Source organism: Heterocephalus glaber, unplaced genomic scaffold (genome assembly GCF_053883595.1).
Source record: "Heterocephalus glaber isolate CG9 unplaced genomic scaffold, H.glaber_assembly_v1.0 deba00000122, whole genome shotgun sequence".
In the NCBI taxonomy this organism is placed as follows: domain Eukaryota; kingdom Metazoa; phylum Chordata; class Mammalia; order Rodentia; family Bathyergidae; genus Heterocephalus; species Heterocephalus glaber.
Window position 1 is genome coordinate 3,029,841 of NW_028258138.1, and position 22,288 is coordinate 3,052,128.

The 22,288-nt window shown below is 52.5% G+C and overlaps 1 protein-coding gene and 1 long non-coding RNA gene across 8 annotated transcripts in view; one reads left to right on the forward strand and one right to left on the reverse strand.

Annotated features, from left to right (window-relative positions):
* The window catches only part of Bace2 (beta-secretase 2), a 75,622-nt gene that overhangs the window by 28,526 nt on the left and 24,808 nt on the right, over window positions 1–22,288 (forward strand). For 3 of the 4 annotated variants that reach the window (XR_015451345.1, XM_087211316.1, XM_087211300.1), the window contains exons 2-6: window positions 3,611–3,699; window positions 12,659–12,875; window positions 14,723–14,851; window positions 15,950–16,084; window positions 16,960–17,130. Coding sequence is in view for 3 of the 4 variants with exons in the window: in XM_087211316.1 (XP_087067442.1) it covers window positions 3,611–3,699; window positions 12,659–12,875; window positions 14,723–14,851; window positions 15,950–16,084; window positions 16,960–17,130 (741 nt within the window). In the remaining variant the exon portion in view is untranslated. The remainder of the gene's footprint in view (window positions 1–3,610; window positions 3,700–12,658; window positions 12,876–14,722; window positions 14,852–15,949; window positions 16,085–16,959; window positions 17,131–22,288) is intronic. The other variant, XM_004842466.3, reaches the window with a different exon arrangement.
* On the reverse strand, window positions 1,651–22,281 carry LOC110348679 (uncharacterized). 4 transcript variants are annotated; one of them, XR_015451352.1, is made up of 5 exons: window positions 22,016–22,281; window positions 18,980–19,150; window positions 16,327–16,363; window positions 14,662–14,867; window positions 1,651–2,570 (listed from the first exon to the last, which is right to left on the reverse strand). It is a non-coding gene; the product is annotated as an uncharacterized LOC110348679 (long non-coding RNA). The 4 variants fall into 4 exon arrangements; XR_015451357.1 differs by lacking the exon at window positions 1,651–2,570 and adding an exon at window positions 5,765–6,081; XR_015451356.1 differs by lacking the exon at window positions 1,651–2,570 and adding an exon at window positions 12,792–12,952.

Here is a 22,288-nt window from a genome sequence, read left to right on the forward strand (position 1 = left end):
GACACTCACACTTAAAGGAGGAGAGTCTTGTCTTGCTCACGGTTTTGAGAGGTTTCCCTTCATGGTGAGCTGGCTCCAAGCAGCAATTGCATGGCACAGAGGCATCCTGGGTGAAAAGCTGCTCGTGTCATGGCAGACAGGAAGCAGAGAGCCAAGGGAGGGAGGGGCCGAGGAGGGAGAGATGCTCTTCCGGGTCACGCCTGCTGTGAGCCCGGGGCAGCACACTCCACTGCTGAACTCATTAGTGGATGAATCCCCTGCTGACTACAGGTCCCTCATGATCCATTCACCTCCCAGAAGCCTCACTTCTGACCACATCAGAGTTTCGGGGCACTGTGACAAGATGTGTCGCTGGGTCGTGGCCTTGCAGGATATATTTTCCTCCCTAGCTCTTCCATTTTTCATTGTTTCCCGTCTTCCATGAGGTGAGCAGCTGTCCTCCACTGTGTCCTTTCACGATACTGCTTCAGCCTTGGAGCCAACTAACCATGGACTAAAAGTCAAAATAAACCTCTTCTCCTGTAAGGTACAGGTGTCAGGTATTTTGTTCCAGCGATGAGAAAATGACTAAGACACCTGTAGCCCCCCCCCCCGCCTGCTCCAAGAGCTTGCTTTTGTCAGATCTCAGAATGGGGACCCCACAAACACATCCTGAATTGCTAGAGCAAGAGAAGAGTTTAAAGGGTAGCATATAAAATCACAAAGAAAACAACAAAATAAAAATGGTCATCAAACTTGCAAACCACACCAAAAGAATTCTTAAAACAAGGAAGTCCTGAAGAAAGGATTTTAAAAACAAAGGAAGAAACCTTGAAACAGAAAGAGGACGGGTATGTCATTGGATATATATTATGTGGGGTAAACATATCTCTTAAAAGAATTGAGAGGTTCCCAATGATAAATGTAAATGAATTGTATACCTAAAATGTACCAATAAAATGTACCAATAAAATTAATTTTAAAAAAAAAGAATTGAGAGGTTTTTAAATAGCACTTAGATCCTGATATCCCTCTTCCCTTTTTTCCTTTGAGAATCGTGTTGTGATAAGCCTCCACAATTTAGTATCTGTGAGCAGACAGCAAGGAAGCCTGGCGCAGCAGGAATATCTGGTTGAGCCACACTGACCTACACACGGGTCTCCCACACCTGCCTGCGCTGTTCACTGACATGGGATCCACACGCAGATGTCTCAGCTCCCACCAGTTCGTCTCCCATAAAGTCCAAGTTCAGTCACCTCGTCACGTGCTGCGGCTCCACACCCAAGGATTCAGCCAACCACAAATAAAAATATTAGGAGAAAATTGTATTGAAAGTGCAGGCACTTTCCTGTCGTGATCCCCTAACCAGTGCAGCATGACAACTGTCATTTGCACTGTGTTAGTTATTCTAAGTATGCTGGGGTCATGTGAAGTACTCGGGAGGACTGTGTAGCTTACTTGCAGATACCAGCCCCTTCCATGCACTGGGCTTGAGCATCCTGGGATTTGGGTTTCTGGGGGTCCTGGACCCAGTCCCTCAGACTCTGAGGAAGGACTGTAAACTTGAATAATTAGTTTGTGCCCCTTTCAGGTTTATGAGAAATTCATATCTAATAAAAGTTGTAGTTGGGAACTTGGGCCGTCTTTTCCAAAACAGTAGAACAAATTAAGTTCAAGAACTGAAGTTTCAGTGTGTATTTTACCATCTAAAAATCAGTTCCGTAGGGGAGTAAGATCTTATAGTGAGATCTGAACCTAACAGGCCAGTGGTGGTGGCTGGCGGGAAGCGGACAGAAGAAGGAAGCAAGGACTGGTTAGGAAAAGGTGGAGGATGACCATGGCAGGGTCCACGGTGGTCCTGCTGGAGTGGAGGGAAGGCAGCACCAGAGATGGCTCTGAGCCACTGGGCCTCCCAGATGTGGCTGAGCTGAGTTACAGACGGCAAAGTCCCAGGGCTGGGGCAGGTTTGGGTTGCTGGCGGTGCCCTTCCGACTTACCAGGGCGTATTCGTTTCCTGGGCTGCTGTCACAGAGCACTATACACTGGGGGATTGCACAGACAGGACTAGCTCCCCTCACCATTCCAGCAGGTGGAAGTCTGAGGTCGTGGTGTGGCCAAGACCACGCTTCCTCCGAGACTCTGGCAGAGCCGCCTCAGCTCCCGGTGTGGCCTCCATCCACAGCGCCCTGCGGCTGTGTGACCGTGACCGCTGCCCCTGTGGCCCCATGGCACCCGCCTGTGTGTCTCTGTCTTTACACGTGTGGCCTCCCCACGGGAGGATTAGGATTCAGCCATGGACTTCTCCGTAACTGGTTATGACCCTTAAAGCCCCTCCTTCCAAGTAACTCTCCACTTGCAGACACAGGGGCTAGGATTCCGACAAAGCACAGCTCCGAGACTCCAGGCAGAGCAGTTGGGTAGGTAAACCTGGAGTCCGGGGCAGGTCTCGGTGCTCATCAGCACATGGGAGGCATGGAGAGGTTCGCAGGGTACCCGAGGGTGAATGCAGACAGATCGGGAACAACTCCAAGCTGAGCCCTGTGAAACTCCACCGTCTGGAGAGATGAGAAGCATCCAGCTGTGACACAGACCTGGAGGATCAGAGAGAGGTGGGAGGGAAATTAGCAAAGTGTGGCATCCTGGAATCCAAAGTGAAGAAAGGATTGTGAAATGGACTCAGATTCTTCTGTTGGGTCAGATAACAGGAGCTGGGCTTAGCAGACAGACGAAATTTTTAAAAATGTATTACAGTAAGTTTTGCCATGAATCTCCCTCACAATCCTTCCCCTCACTTCAAACACACTCTCCCATCATTCTTGGCACTTTCTGAAGCAGCTCTGGAAGACACCTTCCTGAGTGTCTTTATGAGGTGAGATCAGAAATACAGTGAGGCTGCTGTCCAGCGCCATCCAGTGAAAAGGGAGGCTGGTAAAACATGATGCTGTGTCCTCACCCACCTTAGTCACTGATCTGGCACCAGGTGACTTCAGCCTCTTCCTCAAAGTCAGAACGACCATGACTTTTTGAATTAACCCACGGCATTGAGGCAGCCATGATTCAAACTCACCGCACAAACATTATGAACTTGCATTTTTATTTTAGAGAAATTGCACCTCGGTAAAGCTACAAAAGCAACAGAAGCGACCCTTGTGGCAGCTTTCCCCAAATGCCCCCCAGGGACGAAGTGACACCAACTGCCGGGAGCTTGGGGACGCTCCTGAGAAGGGGGCCATGTCAGATTTGGTTTTCCCAGAAAGACTGGCAGAGACAAGAAGGGGCGTTTCCATCGGGGAGCACCTGGCAAAGGCCCCAGTGTAACAGGAGCTGGCCCTTGTTTGCAGGGACCAATGGTGTGAAAGGGAAGCTGCGTTACTCAAGAGAGTTGTTCCTCACCGCCCAGGGTGTGTCTCAGCCGAAGCCATTTCTGCCTGTGCTGCAGGCTTCTTCATGGGCTAGTTCAGATTTCAGTTTATTACAGCTTTTTCCACTCACCAGTGTATGTTCTTGCCAACTGATAAAGCGCTCTTGGTACTTAATTTTTTAAAAATAAAAATTACTCAAGAATATTTCCTTATTCAAATAACCCAATGCTCTCTGTTTTGTTTTGTTTTTTCTCCTCAAAACACAAAAGCTACAGATTCTCGTCGACACTGGAAGCAGCAACTTCGCTGTGGCAGGTGCACCACATTCCTACGTTGACTCCTACTTTGACTCGGAGAGGTAAGTGGGCCATGTAGCTGGCGTGGCTGGGTTTGGGGACATGACGTGAAGTGGCACACTTCCCAGTATCCTAGAGCGAAACAGACGGAAGACTGCCTCATTTTAGGGGCCATGGATACATGCACATATGTTTGTGTATAGACCTGCACATGCATGTGTGTGTCAAGCACATGTGTGTACACGTGTGGATGTGGATGCACACACACACATGCATATATTTCACTCCAGGGAATCCACAGCAGCATTGCCACGAGGCTAGGTGCGTTCACACAAGCTGGGCATTACAAAGTTTCAGGGAGACACAAGTGTTGTGGTTAGCCCAGAGTTTCAGGGAGCCTGTGGCCCTTTGACATTTACTGCAGCCCCTCTGGTCCTCACAGAGGGGCCAGAGCAAGGAAGCATCCTGTGAGAGCCTGAGGCGCCCTGTAAAGGTGTGCAGCAGGCATGGAAACCCACCTTTGCATATTCAGCAGGGCTGGGGCGGTTCTCGGAGCCGACTATGGGGAGAGAGATCCGTGACTCACTTGGAACTAAGTGCTGTGAGGACAGATCCGGGACCTGAGATGGGGTCTGCACCCTGATGATAATGGGGTGAAATTGTAAGAAAAGACGGCAGCCCCCCCGGAGGTTGCCAGAATACGGGGAGAGGCCCCGGGCTCCCATTTCCTGGGAGAACTAAGTGAGGTGCCGGGAGGACTCGCAGCGGCTCGTGTGACCTTCCAGCCCCGCAGGAACCCCAGGGTCTGAGTCCCCCTTCTGCGAGCTGGAAGCTACTCAAGGGTGTGCACATGTTAACTTCACATCTGCTTTGTTGTAACTGAAGCTTCACCTCTACAGGCAAAGCTGGTAAGCCAGCGTGCAGTGGTCTTTTTGAGGTCACAAGCTGTCTAGTGACTGTGGACTTCCCTACAGTGAATCCCTTCCATCCCTTCCCTTCCTCACTACCCTGAGCCACCAGCCTTTGTTCCAGAAGCTAAAGGCCAGCTTCAGTGAGGAAAGGGGCAGAAAAAGAAGCTGGGAGGCTTCTGAAGGTGCCGGGCAAATGAACAAAGTGAGCAGTCTGGGCTGTGGGGAAGAAATGACCGAGGAAACCGCCCGTACCTGTCTCACCTGCCCATGTCGTGGCTCTACTTGATGGCAGGTGACATGGTCTCCTGTATGCAGCTGCACCTGCTTTCTGGGGAGAGGGGTGTGGCCGCCAGTGGCCGACAGAGCCTCACAGGGCAACAGATCCCTGAGGGTGACCTGTCCTTCGCAGAACTTAGAGGGTCACGTGTGAGTCCTGTACTAATAAGGGTTGATCACTGATGCCCCAGGATACACAGCTGACCACCATCGACTTGGGACCAAGAAGGCTAATGTGTGCCGGAAGTTGCTGCTGTCACAACAGGCATGTGTGTGTGTGGAAGTGAGTGGGTTTCCCTGTGTGTGGGTGTGAAAGCAGGTGCTTTACGATGCCCTGTGCTGCCCTTTCCCCCTGAGACTGGAGGTTCAGCCCAGCCCTTTGGCCCCACGCAGCCCCCCGACTCCCAGTGCTTACTCTGAGTAGTCTCACCATGGAACAGGGCATCGGATTGGTCAGACCTCTCATTTTCATCCATGTTCCGGCAGCCAGGCCAGCAGTTCCCCAACTTTCTGCCCAACACCCCCTCTTTGTAACATGTGCTTTGTGAGGTGCTGAAATGAGATCAAGCATCGTATAACTCACTTGCGTACATAATTCTCACCGCCCTGATGTAATATCGCTGGGGCATCCCTAACTAGGGAATCTGAAATGCTCCAAAATCCAAAGCTTTTGAGCACCAACCTAATGCAGCAAGTGAAAAATTCCACCCCTGCCTCAGTGACAGGTTACAGCCAAACCACAATGTACTGAAAATACTGTGACACCTTCAGGCTGTATGTGTGAGGTGTATCTGAAACGTAAATAAATTCCATGTCCTGGCTCCCACAGTATCCCATCGTACATATGCAAAGATTCCCAAATCCGAAAAGATCCAAAACTTGAAATACTTCTGGTCCCAAATATTTTACATAAAGGACAGTGAACCTGTATGGGGGAAGAAATAGAAGTAATGTATAGCAAGATAATCAGTACCTCAATACGTGAGCAACCTGGCTTGGCCACCATGGTGGTGAGGGGCAGTGTCAACTTGATTGGCTTGGAGATCCACTTGAGGGTTGGCAGGGCACACTTCTAAGTATGTCTGGGCGGCCATGGAGGCACGGTCTTGGGGTCTGTGTATGGTCTCCCACCCTTTCCTCTTTGGCACTGTTTCTCTGCTCTTCTGCCCAGCTGCCATGAACTGAGCAGTGTTGCTGCACCACACACTTCCACCATGATGAGTCTGCATTGGAGCAGCTGACCATGGACTGAATCTCCTGAAACCACAAGCCACATAAACTTCTCTGAGCTGTGGGTGTTAGGTAATGGAAAGCTGACTAATACACCCAAACTCGGAGACAAGGAAGGAGGAGGATAGAGGTGTGTAGGTGTCACCGTGTGCATGTAACACCCAGTGTGGACTGGTCAGGACTGATGGAGTTAGACTCAGACATGCAGAGCAGCTTGGGTTGCTAATACAGTTTTCTGAAGTGGTGAAGAAACCTCATAAAAAAAATTTTTTTTAAGTATAATCTGCTCCCAGTTAGCAGATTTCCCCTGTGAAATCTGTGTAGAAAACTGTTATGGTCTGTGTTTAGTTGTCCCCCCAAAGCCTCATGCTGATGAGGTGGGACTTTGTTTTTCAGAGGAGGCTGAATCTGGACTGTGTGATGCTGGGGCTAAGGGTGTGTGATTACCAAACGACGACACTGAGTGGTTGGCTTGGCACTGCCCTAATCCCGATAGTCTGTATAGGATAAAAGGGGCCGAAAGACGCTGTTAAGGTCCCTTGTTGCCTTTGCTGCCTTGTGCACACCATGCTCTTTCTCCTCTGCCAAGCTTGTTTGCCATCCCAGCCTTGGAGCCAGCTGACCATGGACTGAACCTCTCCGAATTGTAAGCCAAATAAACCCCTTCCCCTCCAACTTTGGGTGTTGCGTATTTTGTCTCAGCAAGGAGAGAAAAGTAACTAACGTAAGAACGGTTAATGCCTATGAGAGAGGGAGGCACGTCCTGAGCTCAGGTGAGACTTTCACCAGTGTGGATGCCCAGACGGACGGGCACCTGTTCCTGTTCAGGAATCCATGACTTTGCTCCCATGACTTTAGTGACCAGGAGGAAATACCTGTCGCTGTGTGTGACTAGGTCATGTTTTAGGGCAAGCAGTCTCTGCCCACACAATTGCGACCCCTGCACTGGGAACTGAACCCAGAGCCATTGCAATGAGCTCTGTCCAACCTTTGTTTTGTTTTTTTTTGAAACAGGCTCTTGCTCAGTTTCTGTTTGCACCTGGCCCTCCTGGCACCAGGGATCTTGTGTCCTTTCCTGTCCTATAGCTGTTGACAGATGATACAACAGAGAGAAGCAGGAAGGCCAACCTGTGCAAGGCAGATTTAAATGTGCGGCCTTAGCCCTGACACGCCTTCCTAGCTGAAAGGAGGTAGAGGGTGGTTCTCTGGCAGCTGCCCATTGCTGCTTTCACAGAGCTCAAAGTTTGCCTCTCCACCCAGCTGTCATTCTGTGCAAGTGTGGGAACACCCAAGGGTGAATCACAGTCCCCATCACAACAGTGCACCTGTCACTTAGTGATATTTAATCCCCGGGAACCCGCTGGGCCTGCTTCTCGGGGGGCCTCTGCCTGTGGCCACTGCTAGGATGAGGTGTGGCTCCCGCGGGGCTCAGGAGGCCGCACCTGTCCGACTGCCCTGCTGAGCTTGCCAGGCTTGTGGGTGGATGTTGTGCCTGCAGCCAGGTATGTGCTGGGGCGGCCAGGGGTGTGCTGGGGCCGCAGGTGGCTCCCTTTTGTCCTATTAGAGGTTGGGCTTCTCCATCCCAGCTGCATCAGAATTAAGGGACGCTCCTGGGGCCTCTGTGGTTCCCTGAATGGCCAGGCCTTCTCTCTGCTAATCTCACAGCGGAATTATAGTCACCCACTGGCTTTTTGACCACTGAAGTGTCCAGTCCCCCTTTGTGAATAAATGAAAAGAGAAATAACAGGGCCCACCCGTGTGTGGGGAACCCCAGCCTTCCCTCCAGATCAGCTTCAAACACCCCTCCCTGCCCCCACGCACCGCCCCTTCCGCCTTGGTACCTCCTGAGCGAGAACGGCAGGCATGTGCTTCCTGCGTGTGAAACAGCACCACATCCGGGTCCCTGAGCCAGGAGCCACCTCCTTTTCCCAGAGAACATTCTTCAGCAAGGCCGCAAGCCTTCTTAGCCGAATCCGACAGGCAGCCTGAGTTGCAGACAGGTTCTGACCCAGCCCTGTTGCCTCCTTTATGGATGATCTCCTTTCTGAGATTAACCTTAACCTTCTTCTCCCTTTTTTCCCTCTATTTTCTAAACTTCTCATAGTCTTATAGTCGAAGCAGATTTATTACTGTAAAGATACAAATATTTTCTTTCCCTGGAAGTTATGTGATACTTAGTTTGCCTGTTGCTTTTTGCCAACTTTAACCTTCGGCTGTTTTCAGCTATTATAATTTATGGAAGCCAAGAGAACACTCAATTTTTGACAAAAGTGACTTTCCTGGGATGTGGCTTCCTGTCCAGTGATGTGCTGACACTTGCTTCAGCCTCTGATCTCACTTAGTTATAATAAGGTTTCTGGCTGAATTTGTCAGCTCCGATTCAAGTCCCCAGTCTTGGGGTATTTGGGTTTAGTGCTTCCTGAAATGCCCTACAGTAATTGGAAGTTGGGCTTGGGGTTCTTTGACAAGATCTCTTTGATTTATAGCAGTAGATTTCAGGCTCCTGTGAGTCACTCGTATAGCTTCTCTCCATCCGAAGCCCTCTTTGCATGGGGCAGGCGCACCAGTGAGGTACTGTACAGGAGGAAGAAAAGTCGTGCATTTTTTAAATGCAGTTCTTCTCAGCCAATAAAATAGTGTCCTGCCAGTTGGCTTGATGAGTGGTCTATCCAGTATGTGCGTCCTGGCCTTTCTCCGTATCTATTCGGGAAATTACACATGCATTTCCATAAACAGCTCCTCGCTCCTGTACTCCATCTGGGGTAAAGCCTGCGGAGCAGGTGTAACAGGAAACCCATTTACAGGATTTTTGCAGCTGATGCCTAGAAGTGGACCGAGGTCCATGAAGGGGACTGGCATTTCCGGGCCCTTGCTGAAGATCTCAGTGTACCCCGAGGCTGGTACATCAGGCTTACTGAGCTGCCTCGGGGATCCTATGGCTGTTCTGGTGACTTCCAGAATCCTGGAGGAGCCAGGTGACAGCTGGGCCAGGCCACCAAGCCCGCAGGCAGGTTCCAGATGCTTCCAAGTGCAGAGGAGCCCAGGGGACTCTGAGGCAGAGCCTGGAGACCCCGCCTCCCTGGGTGGGTTGGCTCTGGAGAACCGAGAGGAGAATTCCTCCCTTCTACCTTCTCCTCTTACGCATTCTAAAAACAATGGAGAGTTCAAAATAATAACGATAAGATGTTCTGTGGGGGCTCTGTTCTCCCTTTCGATGGATTCTGCTTTTTAATCTTGCCTTCCACGGACTCCCTGATCAGAGGCAGCATCTTCCGAATTTGTTGGAAAGCACTCTCCTTGCTGTGAGCAGACTTTTTCCTGGCTTTTCACACTCTTGACTGATTGCTTTTTCCGAGCATCCAAATGAGGAGCCCACCCAGGATCCTCTCCATACGCATAATTAATACGGAGAAGTTGAGGATCAAAGCCGTTAGAAAATGAAGTTGGGGCTTTTTAAAAATTTAAAGTACTGGAAACTATATGCTAATACCTGCAGAGTTGCTTGGAAGTCCTCTCCGGGGTTGCCCTCTTTAAGGATTAGTGAGAGGAACCCAGAGAACAAGAGCTCAGAATTACTTTTGTCTCACATTGTCTCTGGCAGTATTTCTACAAGGGTGGCCACTGATCACTGTGGCTATTTAAATGCAAATTAATTCATATGAAATGAAATAAAAGCCTGGTTCTTGGGTCACACCAGCCTCACAGTTTCAAGTGTTTGGTGGCTGCGTGTGGCTCCCGTATGGGACAGCATCTCTGTGGAGCTCTTTTAATCTGCAGAATTAACAGGAAGTATCGTAGTAGATTATCTCCATGTTCCAGTTGAGGAAACTGAGGCACAGGGGACTTAAATAACTTGGCCCCAGTCACATGGGAAAAGAGCAGTTGAGCTTGTGCTTGAACCCGGGCACTGTAACTCCCCTGCCCCTCCTCTCTGCAGAGGCACTGACATCTCCACAGTGCCTCCATCAAGGCTCGCAGCCTAGGCAGCAACTGTAAAGGACATGCTTAGTTGCCCAGGCTGGTTCAGTTTCTCACTCTAAGGACTTTGCTGTAGGCTAGAGGGAGTCAAAAATAAAACATGTCTTCAAAAGGGACCTGTAGCAGGGGAGGCTACTTGAGGAAGATAACTAATCTCCTAGACCAAGGAGTGGCACACGAGCTGTCTTAGTTACCTTCTGTCGCTGAGAAAAATATCAGACACCCACAACTTAGAGGAAGAAAGGTCTGTTTTGGCCCAGTTTCACAGCACCGTCAGATGGCTTTGAGGCAGGAACGGTCTGGCGGAGGAGAGCTGCTCACATCATGGCTGACAGGAAGCAGAGAGAGCAGGAGGAGCCAGGCAAGGAGATGGACCCTTCCAGGCCACTCCCCCAGTGACCACCTCTTCCAACCAGACTCCACCTCCTATCAGCAAGTCAGTGATATTGCCCCCATGATTCAGTGACCTTCCAAAAGCCATGCCGATGAGCTCATGAGGTCTTTGGGAGACACTCGATCCTAACCACAGCACTAGTCATAGGGCCAAATCGGACTGCTGCCCGTCTTTGTATAGAAAGTTTTACTGGAACACAGCCTCACATGTTCCTTTCTGTATCCCCTATGGTTGCTTCCACATCAGAGCTGCAGAGCTCAGCAGCCATAACGGAGAGCTTGGAGTGTGCAAATCCTAGAGTATTGGGGGCCAGCTCTTCATAGAAAATTGTGCTGACCTCTCTCCTGAGGAATGTCTGGTGGATCTGTCAGCTCAGCGTGCCGGGTTCAGTTTGCTCCCACCTTTCTCTCTCTGTGTGTTCATTCTTACGAGATGTGTGGGTGCAACATGTTCATTTAATGTCTCTTACTTTAAGGCCATGGTGGAGTGAACAGAAATAATAAGCAGATATTAAAATTCAGCACTCTTCGTCATCTGTACCTCATTATCCTGTTCCAATTATTTAAATTTCCCTAAGACTTGTTTACCAGACATTTTCAAAATAACATTTTTTCCTGATTCTAAGAGTTTCAGATGCAGAGAATGTGGAATAATTTAGCCACAGATACAGAAGTGCCCCCACCCCCACCCCACCTACCCAGAGGCAGCCAGCACTGATATTTGACAGGGATGAGTAATTTTTCAGTAGATTCTGCCACATGTGTCCATTTTTCTTCTAACTTCATTTTCTCCATGTTATTTAAAATGTCTTAGTAAAAATTATTTTTCATTGCTAGATAGTAATCTGTCATATGGGTGGATCATAATTTATTGAGTTATTGTTTCCTTTTTACTGGCCCTCAGGGTTGTCCCCAGTTGTTTGCTATCATTGGTAAAATATAGGGACCGTCTTTGTGCATGAGCTGCTGTCTTTTTCCTTGCTCTGCCCTCAGGATCAGACTCTCAGAAGAGCATGAGTTAAACATGGTTGATATTTTTAAGGCTTATGAGATGTACCAAAAGTAACACATAAATGAAAGGTCAGACCATTCTGACTTCCTGTCTGACCCCGAGCAAGAGGCTACTCGTGCTTATATTCCTACAGCAGAGACCCACCAGTGTCTCAGCATGGCACTAGCTGTCAGAACAGTAAAATGAAACTCAGGCAAACAGGGACCCTTTGAAAGTATTTACTTGGTGCTTTGACTTTTCTCTGAGGAATTTGGTTGCTTGCTTGGGGGACAGCCTGGATGAATGTCCTGACATCTGCCTGGAGATATTTTTTAGTTTTAAAATTCTAGGTATAACAGTGGCCTTGGAAACCCCAGGGCCTTGACACTTGCCCTCCTCTCCCCAGGATGGGTTCTCCCAGGAGCCACACAGCTCTGTGTCATCACTCAGGCCTCGTACAAGTGGCCTCAGGCTGCTTGCTCTTCCCTCCCCTGCCTGGCAGCCTGGTGGCTCTGCCTCGCTCTCACCGCACCGCAAGTTGTGTGTATACACACACCCATTGCCTGTGCTCCCTCGGGTACACCTGCTGAGCGGGATTCCCACCTGCCCCTTGCCCCTATTCCTGTTATTCTGCCCTTGAAGTTGCATCTGTGCTGGGTTCGAGTTCAGTGTGTCACCGGCCTTGTTGTCTGCATTTGGATGAAGATCATTGGCTCTGAGGCATTGGGCCATGCCTGAGGAGGGGCTGTATCGGTGACAGGCAGTGCAGGCTCTGAAGAGCAGGGACCTGGCTTTGGGTCTGGGCTTGGTCTTTCTTCATCTTAAGGGTCCTGTGCATGAATCTGCACCCCAGTCACTACTGGGGCGGGCTGGTGGCACCTTCTCCTGGGCTGTCTTGTGTCACAGAGTGGCAGCCAGAGTCCCTGCATAGCCAGGCCTGGGGCAGGCAGGTGGCCAGAGCTGGCCGTGTCCTTCAGGGCTCCTGCTTCAGGGCTGTGACAGGGTATGGGCTAATTTCAAGCACTGTGTTAGCACCAGGTCCTTAAAGGCACAGAAGTGTCCCGGTGTGGGCAGTGAGCATCAGTGATTTTGTCCCGGGAACCTTCCTGTGGTGGTCCACAGTGACAGCGTTAATCATCAGAGTCCCTTACAGTCGGCCTTGTCAGGCTGTCTGCTGCGATGCCCTCTGTCCTGTCTTTGAGGGCCGGGACAGTCTGATGGGGTGCTCTTCTCCTGCTGCAGGTCCAGCACATACCAGTCCAAGGGCTTCGATGTCACTGTGAAGTACACACAGGGCAGCTGGACGGGCCTCGTGGGCCAGGACGTCGTCACCATCCCCAAAGCCTTCAACTCTTCCTTTCTTGTCAACATCGCCGCCATCTTTGAGTCAGAGAATTTCTTTCTGCCTGGGATTAAGTGGAATGGAATCCTTGGACTCGCTTACGCCTCCCTGGCCAAGGTAAGTGGACTGGGGCAAATCCGTGGACTGGAGCAAATCCCATGACGGGGTGCGGCTCTGACAAGCAGCCTTGGAGACTGGAGAGCAGGAAAATCACGAAAACAGACATAAAATTTAAGGTACACAGCACCATTCTTGGAGTCTTCCTAGAAGAGATACTAACACTTGCATGGACTGTTTTTATTTTGGTTTTGTTTTAGTTCTGAAGCTTTAAAAAAACAATGTGAGCAGAATCTGAACCACGTTGCTGAGGCTGAGGGAATTTGCTTAGGAGTTTTCTCCTGTCACCTCCGGAGACCTCGGAGGAGACACAGGGCCCAGAAGTGGGAATTTCCATCCCCTCCTTGAGCGGAGAGCCAGGGAAGAATGGGGGAGCCCTGGCCCTCAGTGGCAGCCGAGCCTTCTGGGGTGACACAGAATTGGATGTTCTCTGATTATCGTCCTGGGGCCCAGCCCAGAGGAAACGGTGGTGAGCAGAAGAGGAGGGGCCAGGGAATTTTCCACCAGGAAGCAACCAGGTGCAGGCAGAACTGACGCAGGGGTGCTGCTGCTGGCCCTGGCGCTGTGGCCCGGCTCCTTGGGTCAGCCTCGGGCTTGGGGCCAGAGTTCGGAGTCAAGGAAGAAGTGTAGTTGCAGAGCAATGGGCCCTGCTGCCCGAGGCCGAGCTGTAGAGCATTTGTTCAGCTCAGATTCTTAGGAACTGCTGCAGGCTGGGGAGCGGAGGAGGAGCCCAATGGGAAAGGATAAGAATGACCCAGCTCCGGGCACTTGGGTGAGAAAATTCACTCAGTGCTCAAGCCTCCTGCTCCTCTCGAGGCCGCAGTCTCCTCATGCTGGACATGGGGGCCCCTGAGAGAGAGGTACACCCCACCCTGCTGAGGCCAGAGCTCAGAGCCCAGTGCGGAGCCCCGCTGTCCTCGGTTCTGCAGAGCTAATGAAATAGATCTTCGGACCCACACAACTGACAGGAGTTTACATTCCTCAGTCCTTTCAGTATGACCTTGGGCAAAATGTCTCCCCTTCGTGTGGCTGTTTAAAAATGAAAGATGTGAGTAGGAGATGGATCTTATGCTAATTCTCCTGACGACATCAGAGTAAACCTAAATTATTTATAATTAACAATGTGTAACTAATAATGTGTCCAGCCGCCATGGCAGCACATTCCTTTGAGGTTTTTGTCAGGGGCTTTCCGGAGTCTCCCCGGGACCTTTCATCTGTTCCTTAATGTGATTCCAAGAGTTTTAACAAGTGGCTTCAGGCTCCGTCCGGGGTGGAGGAGCATAGATGATTTGTGAGGAGTGGGTTGTGTCGGGGGTCTGGCTGGGCATCCGGCGTCCTTGAAACAGGGCAGGCCTCAATGGGGGTAGCTTTCACCCTGGCACTTCCCTGTGGTTTGCTCCACTGCGGACACGCGGCCCATGTCCACCTGAGGATCGGCCTTCCTAGGACTCCTCCTCAGCCACTGTGCCACTTTAACCCCCTGGGGCATCCCAAGGCCTGGCCATGGTGCAGAAGGACTGGCAGGGAAATAGATCCCTAAGTGTCAGGCACTTTATGCAGATCGACCCACTTGGGCCGGGATGGCCTAGCAGGTGATGACTCCCCCATTTTACAGATCTCAGCTCCGGGCAGCATTTATGCCACCCACCCTGCCCCCTCCCAGGAAAGCGGACCAACTGGGTCCCCACCCCATCCTCAGGGACTCTCCGTCCCACTGACCCAACACAAAGTGATCTGCCCCAGGGTGCACTTGGAGAGTGCCCAGTTCTCCCCTGGGGTCCCGCACCTCGACACCCTGGTCTTCACGCTGAGTCCAGAACCTCTGTCTGTCTTTTCCCCTCCTGCAGCCATCAAGCTCCCTGGAGACATTCTTTGATTCCCTGGTGACCCAGGCCAAGATCCCTGACGTCTTCTCCATGCAGATGTGCGGGGCCGGATGGCCAGTAGCCAGATCGGGTACCAACGGAGGTAGTCTTGTGGGTATCTTTTAGTCTTAAAGGGACGAAAAATCACAAATTGATGGGGGTCATTCCTGTTCTCCTAGAAACCTGCTCAGGAATATCAGACATGTAGGCATACATAGGAACTGTAAAATTTTGATAATCCTTTTTATAGAACCTTTTAAAAGTAGATACAATTGGGTATTCTTTTTATCTTTCCTAATCCTCCTGCTGCCCGCAACTACAATTCCCATTTCTGCCCCTAAATTCCTTCACTGTCCTGGGAAAGTGAACAGCAGGTCTCGGAGAGGCAAGCCAGGACCAGTGGGGATTTGTCGCAGGTGGGGCCATGCTTGTGATGTCACTTGAGGGGATTGACAGAGACCCTTGGACATCTTCTGTCTTCCTCCCTCCCTTCCCTTCTTTCCCTCTCTCTCATTACATGCACACCATGAAGAACAGGGTATTTTCTACTGAAATGGATGCAAAGCCATCGGCCCTGTGGATATGCTGCCACCTAAGCTTCTCATTGGGGACTCTGCACCCAGACATCTAGAGTGGGGGACAGAAAGAAGGCACAGAAAGGGCACCTCCCAGGAAGGGTGCAGCCAGCCCCTCCACCCCACATCAGTTGCTCAGTCGCTGCCATCTGTCCTCAGTCCACCTGCTCCAAACTGTTCCATCCCCTCTGAGGAAAGAGCAGCTTAGGGTTTCTGGGGTGACTTTATATGGTTTTACATGATGACATTTTTGGTAGAAGAGCTCTTGTGTCTTGCTTTTCTCTTGCCTGGCCCTGAGGTGCTAAATCAGTGTGATAGCATGGTTAGCTATTCTACTGCATTCGTTTGGGGGCAGTCTCAGTGTGGTGGAACCGGAGGCGTGAATGCTGTTGTCAGACACAGGGAGGCACAGAGCATCTAGACAAGACCCGGACATTGTGTGCTCTTTGGAGATATGGCCCCCGAAACAGTCCTATTTAATTTTCCAACATTTGTATTTGTTTGAGAACATCACAGTGGGAGAGAAAATAATGATGTTGGTGACCTTTCACCCTGCAAGTGTGTGCTTCCATGGGGAAACTGTTGATTATCTGTGTGTTTTTTGTCCTACAGCTGACATTCTGTTTCTTCCCAGGTCCTGGGTGGGATTGAACCGAATTTGTATAAAGGTGACATCTGGTATACCCCCATTAAGGAGGAATGGTATTATCAGATAGAAATCCTGAAACTGGAAATCGGAGGCCAGAGCCTTAACTTGGACTGCAGAGAGGTGTGTACCTGTGTCTCTGTCATATGTGACTGAGTGGGCCTGGGTACTCCGGTGTCACAGCTGGACCCTGTCCCTGAAGGCCAAGGTGCATGCCATAGCAAGGCAGGCCAGAAGTTCCCCCCCAGAAGGATGCAGGGACTTGAGGGACAGGGCGCGGAAGTCAGTGGATCCCCCTCCCTCGTCCCACCACTGGGCTTTAATGTCCAGGGGTCAGCAAGGAGAACTGTGTCCAACCACTTTACCTTTCACCAGTCCTCTTGGCCTGATGGTCCCTGAACTCTGTAGAAAAGAATAAAATAAGCAGATATTTTACAATCAGTATTGGAAAACAAGACCAAAAACAAGCCAATTTTTTAAAAGTCATTAGCTTTATCTTCCAGCTGGAGCTAACCCTCTGCCTCCTGCATACACAACTTTTACCGAAGAAAATCGTAATCTGCATGTGTACATGCCTGGCAGTACCACAGCTAGCCCATGTGCCAGCTGTGATGCCCCACCTGCTGGCAGCTGTGTTCACAGCCTTGTGCTGTGTCTTGACTTCATTATGACATCACGATGACGATGGCTGGAGGGAGCCTCTGTCTTCCGTGCCATTTTTAGCAGGGTTAATGAGAGCCCAGCCCTGACTTTGTTGAAGTGGCTCATAACCTCTAGAGGTAAACGGGTGCTCCCTCCACCATGGGGATGGGGCCCGGGTCCTCATGAGGGACTGCAGGCAGCTGGAGTGAGCACCTGGCTCTGCCCGGGGGTGCTGTCCACTGTAGTCATGCCACTGCCCTCCCTGGCCTCAGTTTCCCCATCCTTGTGTTCTGAGAACACGCAGTGAAATCTGGTCACCAGTGAGCTCATTGGCTGCATTGGTCTGTGGACGACAGGTGCGCGGCTGCGCTGGTGGGCAAGTGGGATGCGGATGTCACTCAGTGCCTTCTCCCCTCCCGCTGCAGTACAATGCGGACAAGGCCATTGTGGACAGCGGCACCACACTGCTGCGCCTGCCCCAGAAGGTGTTTGACGCGGTGGTGGACGCCGTGGCCCGCACATCTCTGGTGAGTCCACAGCTGCTCGTGTGCTATGAGTCTCTGAGCCATCACCTTGTGTCCTCTCAAGGTGCCCAGGATGGGCTTCTATAAAACATCACTTAGGGAGCTCTCAGTCTTGACTTGTGACATTCATTGACAAATAATGCCTTTTTTGTCTTTGCAATACTGAGTGATTAAATCTCGAATCTTTGCACTGAGCTACATCCCCACTCCTTTTTACTTTTTATTTCGAGACAGGGTCTCTCTAAGTCACTAAGTTGCCCATGTGGGGCTCAAACGTGGGATCCTTCTGCCTCAGCCTCCCAAAGGGCTGGGATTGTAGGTGTGCACCACCATACCTGCCTTCCATGCCTTCATTTTAACCCCAGAGGACCTGGCCCAGATGGTGTATGTCTTAGTTACTTTCTCTCTGCTGAAACCAAGTACCTGACTCTCTCAAATTAAAGCAGGAGAGGTTTGTTTTGGCCCATATTTTCTTTCAGTCCATAGTTGGCTGACTCCAAAGCAGGGCAGCATGGCAGAGGAGAAACAGTCCATGGCATGGTAGGCAGGAGAAAGCAGATCTTTCTTTCCCTTTTATTCCACCCAGGCTGCACACCCATTGGTTGGTGCCACCCATACCCAGGGGGTAGGTCTTCCCTCTTCTATAAATCCATTATCCACACCCAGAAGTGTGCTAAACTAATCAATGGACTCATCCAGTATCACACACCCATGATCAGTGCAATGGGCCCTTGACTTATGAACTCAATTTGTTCCCAAGGGCTGGTTATAACTCAAGTTGGTCCATGAAGGCTCAGGCTCCTCTACACAGCCTTGTGGGGCATCTAGATACAAGCCACAGCAATGTAGTATATTTTATCTGAGACAAAAATAATCCACCGTGTAACTACATTCTGGTGAGTGTGGTCTGCTTTAGCACTTACAGTAACCCTGACCAAGGGAAATGGGAAGCGCTAGATGGACGAGGCTGCTGCAAACGGTTTTACCAGTAAACCCTTAGTTTTAATAAGTAGGAGTACACCCTAAAATACCCATAAAAGGTACAGTGCAGTAGGCACACAAATCAGCGCTGAGGTTGTTTATTAGCATGCTCACGTGTTACGTGCTCTCTGGAGCTGTGTGTGCTCCGTCTGTTTGGCTGGCAGTGCAGTAGTGTGCTCACATGGCGTCAGACCCAGAAGCCGAGCACTGCACCACTTCGGGCAACGGTGACCGGCGTCCCCAGGTGACAGGGCCTGCTGGGCTCCTTTCTGACCTCCGAGGCCCCCAACCGTGCAGTCTGCCCCTGACTGCCAGGTGCTGTTATCCTGTCCCGCACATGGCCGATTGTTAAAGAAGCAAGTCAGGAATGCATGGACGGGCTTAATGCAGAATGGATAGACCAAAGCTGTCCTCCTCTTTGGCTTCCACCCCGGCTGCACTGTCATCTTAATCCCAACTTGATGTTTTTACAGAAGATGAAGGTCAGTTGGCCAAACTAAGAATTATTTTATAACCGTCCTCTGGAATACAGTTAAAATCTTGGTGGAGGTAAACAGGTGTTTGGGGGCCTGCAGCTGGCATTCCTGTTGTCACCCCAGCTTTCCAGCTGGTGAGGGCACCAGAGTGGACCGAAGAGCCCTGGGTTCAGGCCAGCTTTGGGGCCGGTGGAATTAAGCTTGGTCCAGTTTCTGCCCCTAGCTGGGTTGCTGGAGAGAGGTCCCCCAGGGAGCCCCGCATTCTCGTCTCTGGGCTGCTGGGGTTTGAGTTGAGGAGCCCCACACCCCACTGTGTCCAGGTGCTGGGTAAAGAGGCTCCTACATTATTGGATGGAGCACTGCTGCATGGCATTTGGATTTGAGGTAAACGCTACCTTTGGCATGTTTTCTCGACATCTGCCCCCTTGTGTCGTCCTGGTCCCCCAAAACAAGTGTCTCCCAGAAAGCCTGCATCCTGGCACAGAACGGGGCTGATGTGCCACTGCTCCATTGGGGTGGCCCCACTCCAAACAGGAAATGCATAGCAGTTGCTTCGGTACGGATCACTGCAGAAATTCGGGGAGCAAGAGGGGGCCTTGGTCATCCTGACCCAGAACTTCAGAAGCCACAGGGAAGAAACAGCAGCCACATCCCTAGAACACGGGTGACCAGGGACACAACCCTTTTTATACCACAGTGAGGCAGTGGCCTGGAGCAGCTGCGATGGGAAGCAGAGCAAGTCCCTGGCTTTTCCAGCTTCTGCTCAGTCAGGAAAAAGGCCTCGGGAGGGCTGAGAGCCGCAGGGTTAGAATGTTTGTTGATAACTGGACCCCACTTAAATGAGCAGCAGTATGGCTGTTCCTTAACCGGTAAGACTGTATCCTAGCAGGGCTGAGGTGAGGACTCCATCCTCAGCTGTAACTGTTTCCCAAGTGACCAGGGACGTGTTGGAAGGGTCAGGTGAAGCCCGCAGGCCACCCACCCGCCTCGCCCCCTTCACACCCTGAGCTCATAGCGACCTGTGCACCACAGCTGCCGACCCTGGAAGGAAACCACAGGGAGAAGGAATGTGCTGACCATGTTTGTTTGCCTTGTCTAAAATGAGCTGTGAAGTCCTGCAGTGCCTGCATCAGGAGTTGCTGGCCTGGCTGTCTGTCTGTGTGTCTGTCTGTCTTAGGCAGGGAGACGCCGCCAGGGCCTTTGTCTGTGTAACAGCCGAGATGTATTTGTCTCTGTGCTCTGCTCGGTGTTTTGAAGCCGGCTCTCGCCTGGGCTCTTGGCCTAGTTGAGGAGGGAGCTGGATTCCAGCTCTGGATTGGGCTTGCGCCTGCGTGCAGCTCGTCAGTGGGGTGACCTGTCCTGGGGGTCTGTGTCCAGCAGGGTGGGCAGGTGTACAGCATGGCACAGCCGGAGACTGGCCCATCCTGGCCCAACCCTGCACCTCCCCAACTGTGGAACCCACCGCAGCAGGGTGAACAAGCCAAGGTGACTTCCCACTTCAAAACTCTGATCTGGGCTGGGGATTTAGCTCAGTGGTGCCACCGCCTGCCTTGCAAGCACAAGGTCCCAAGTTCGATCCCTGGTACCAAAAGAAAACTCTGATCTGAGGTCAGAACTGTCCCCAAGGACACGTGGCAGCCCCAGTGGAGGCCTCCACACATCTGGCGAAGGGCCACGGCTTTGGGGCAAAAAGGCACACCCCCAAACCTGAGCAGTGCCGCTTCGGCCAGCGACTCGGCCTCTCCGAACCCTGCTCCTACTCCTAGCACATCAGCGCTGTCACAGGCTGCACCCGTGTCCAGCCAGGTGCCCCTTTCCCTGGTCAGCCTGTCTGGGCTGTGGCGCCAATTCAGATCGACTTCACTTCCTTTAAAAGCAGAAACATGTGAGCCTGGCCTTGGAAACTGACCACTAGGGGGCGTGAGTGGGTGATTGGGCCCTCTCCCCAGCTGGGCACCAGGCTGCCCACGTGTGACATCACTGCTTCCTCCGGTGTCACTTCCTCCGGTGCCACCTCTTGGCACATCCCGTCTCGTCACTTCCTGCGTCTTCCCCTGGCCTCCAGGACGCCCCCTCCCCGGCTCTCTGGCCCTCCAGGGGTCTTTGGCTGCCCTGTACCTCGGGGTCTTTCGGGCTTGTGTCAGGCTGGTCCACACACCTGCTGGCATCTCTAGGGGACCTGGGCCGTCCCTGGGAGTGCAGGGGACCTGCACACAGGTAGGCTGCGCACGTGTTCAGGGCACAGCCCTGTCGCAGATCCTGGCAGTGGCGCAGCACGTACCTGCTGACCCGCTCGCCCGTCCCCGCCCTCTCCCACCGTGGCACCGCGCAGTGGTTCCTGTGGGACCCCGGCAGTGGCCCGCCCACCGCACCTCCCAGGGCGACCATCTCGCTGGACTGCAGCCCCGTCTCCTTACAGGAAGGCACCCGAGGACGGCCCTGGTCAACGCTCCTGCTGCCCCTGCAGGGCTGGGGCTGGGGCTGGGGCCGGGGCTGGGGGAGGCGCTGCGCTCCCTTCCCCGACGCCAGCCAGGCCGGCCGGACTGCACTCAGGGATCTCAGACTGCCTGGGTGTCGCTGCCCCCGAGAGGCACCAGTGGACGTCCTGGCCTGCTGGCCGCTGCCATTCTGGGCCGGGTGCCGCTCCTTCCTCCCCACACAGGCCCTGCGTCTCGCCTGTGTGCAGGTGCCAGGCCGGCGTGGGGCAGGTGAGGACCTCTTCCCGGGACGACTTTGTCCCACTCAGGAAGTGGGCGCTTTGTCACACAGGAAGTGTCACTGTCAGCTGCCACAGGACCGAGCCTCCGAGGGAGAGGGACCTGGCATGAGGTGGTCCTGCCCTAGAAGAGCCAGACCAGGCTGGGCTCCTGGGAAGGGGGCTGGTGGTACCTGAAAGCAGCTCCAGGGCCATGTTCCCGGGAGGGGCCTTTCCCGGGCTCCTGACGTCCTAAACAACGAGCTGAGTGGCAGCGGGGGCAGTGGTTTCCCTGGAGGAGGAAAGACAGGACCCTCCCCAGGGAGAAGAGCTCGCAGCCCGGGGGGCTTGGCCTTGGGGGTCTTAGACTTCAGGGTTTGGGGCGGACTGAGGGGTTGGTCTGAGGTGTGACTCCCACCCTGAGCGGCCCACTCAGCCCCTCCGTGGGGCGATGGAGCTCGTGGCCTCCTGGGGCCCCTGGAGGAACTGTATGGCGCCCACGGCCCCCAGGGGCCAGAAGACCACTGTGCGCATGCGCGGGGCGCCCTGCGGATAAACCCCGCTACCGGGCTACTTTCTCCCGCGGTGATTCGACCTGGGCGGGCTGCGCCTGGGCCTCCCTTTAACCCGGAAGGTGGGTCCATTCCCGAAATGTACTCCAACTCGGGCCCTCCTTCATTCCCAGCCGTTTCCTTGGCTACCTTTTGCCTCCGGCCACATTTAAGACTTGTCTTACGATTTAGTTGCCCGTTGCTGGCTGCTGTGTGAGCAGGGGCGGGTTCCAGCGCCTCTCCGTGCCTCGGTTTCCTCCTCCGTACAGCGCAGGGAGCTGATCCCTCCCGGCTGGGCTGTTCCAGCACGGCAGGAATCATTGCTGCAGCGCTTTTACCCCGGCCCAGTGCTCCGCTCTTCCCGCCATCACTTCCTAGGACGGGTGTCCCACTGCTCTGCCGAGGAGGCACTGTCCGTCCCCGTGGACATCGGGCCAGTGGCGCTGCTTCCTATGACC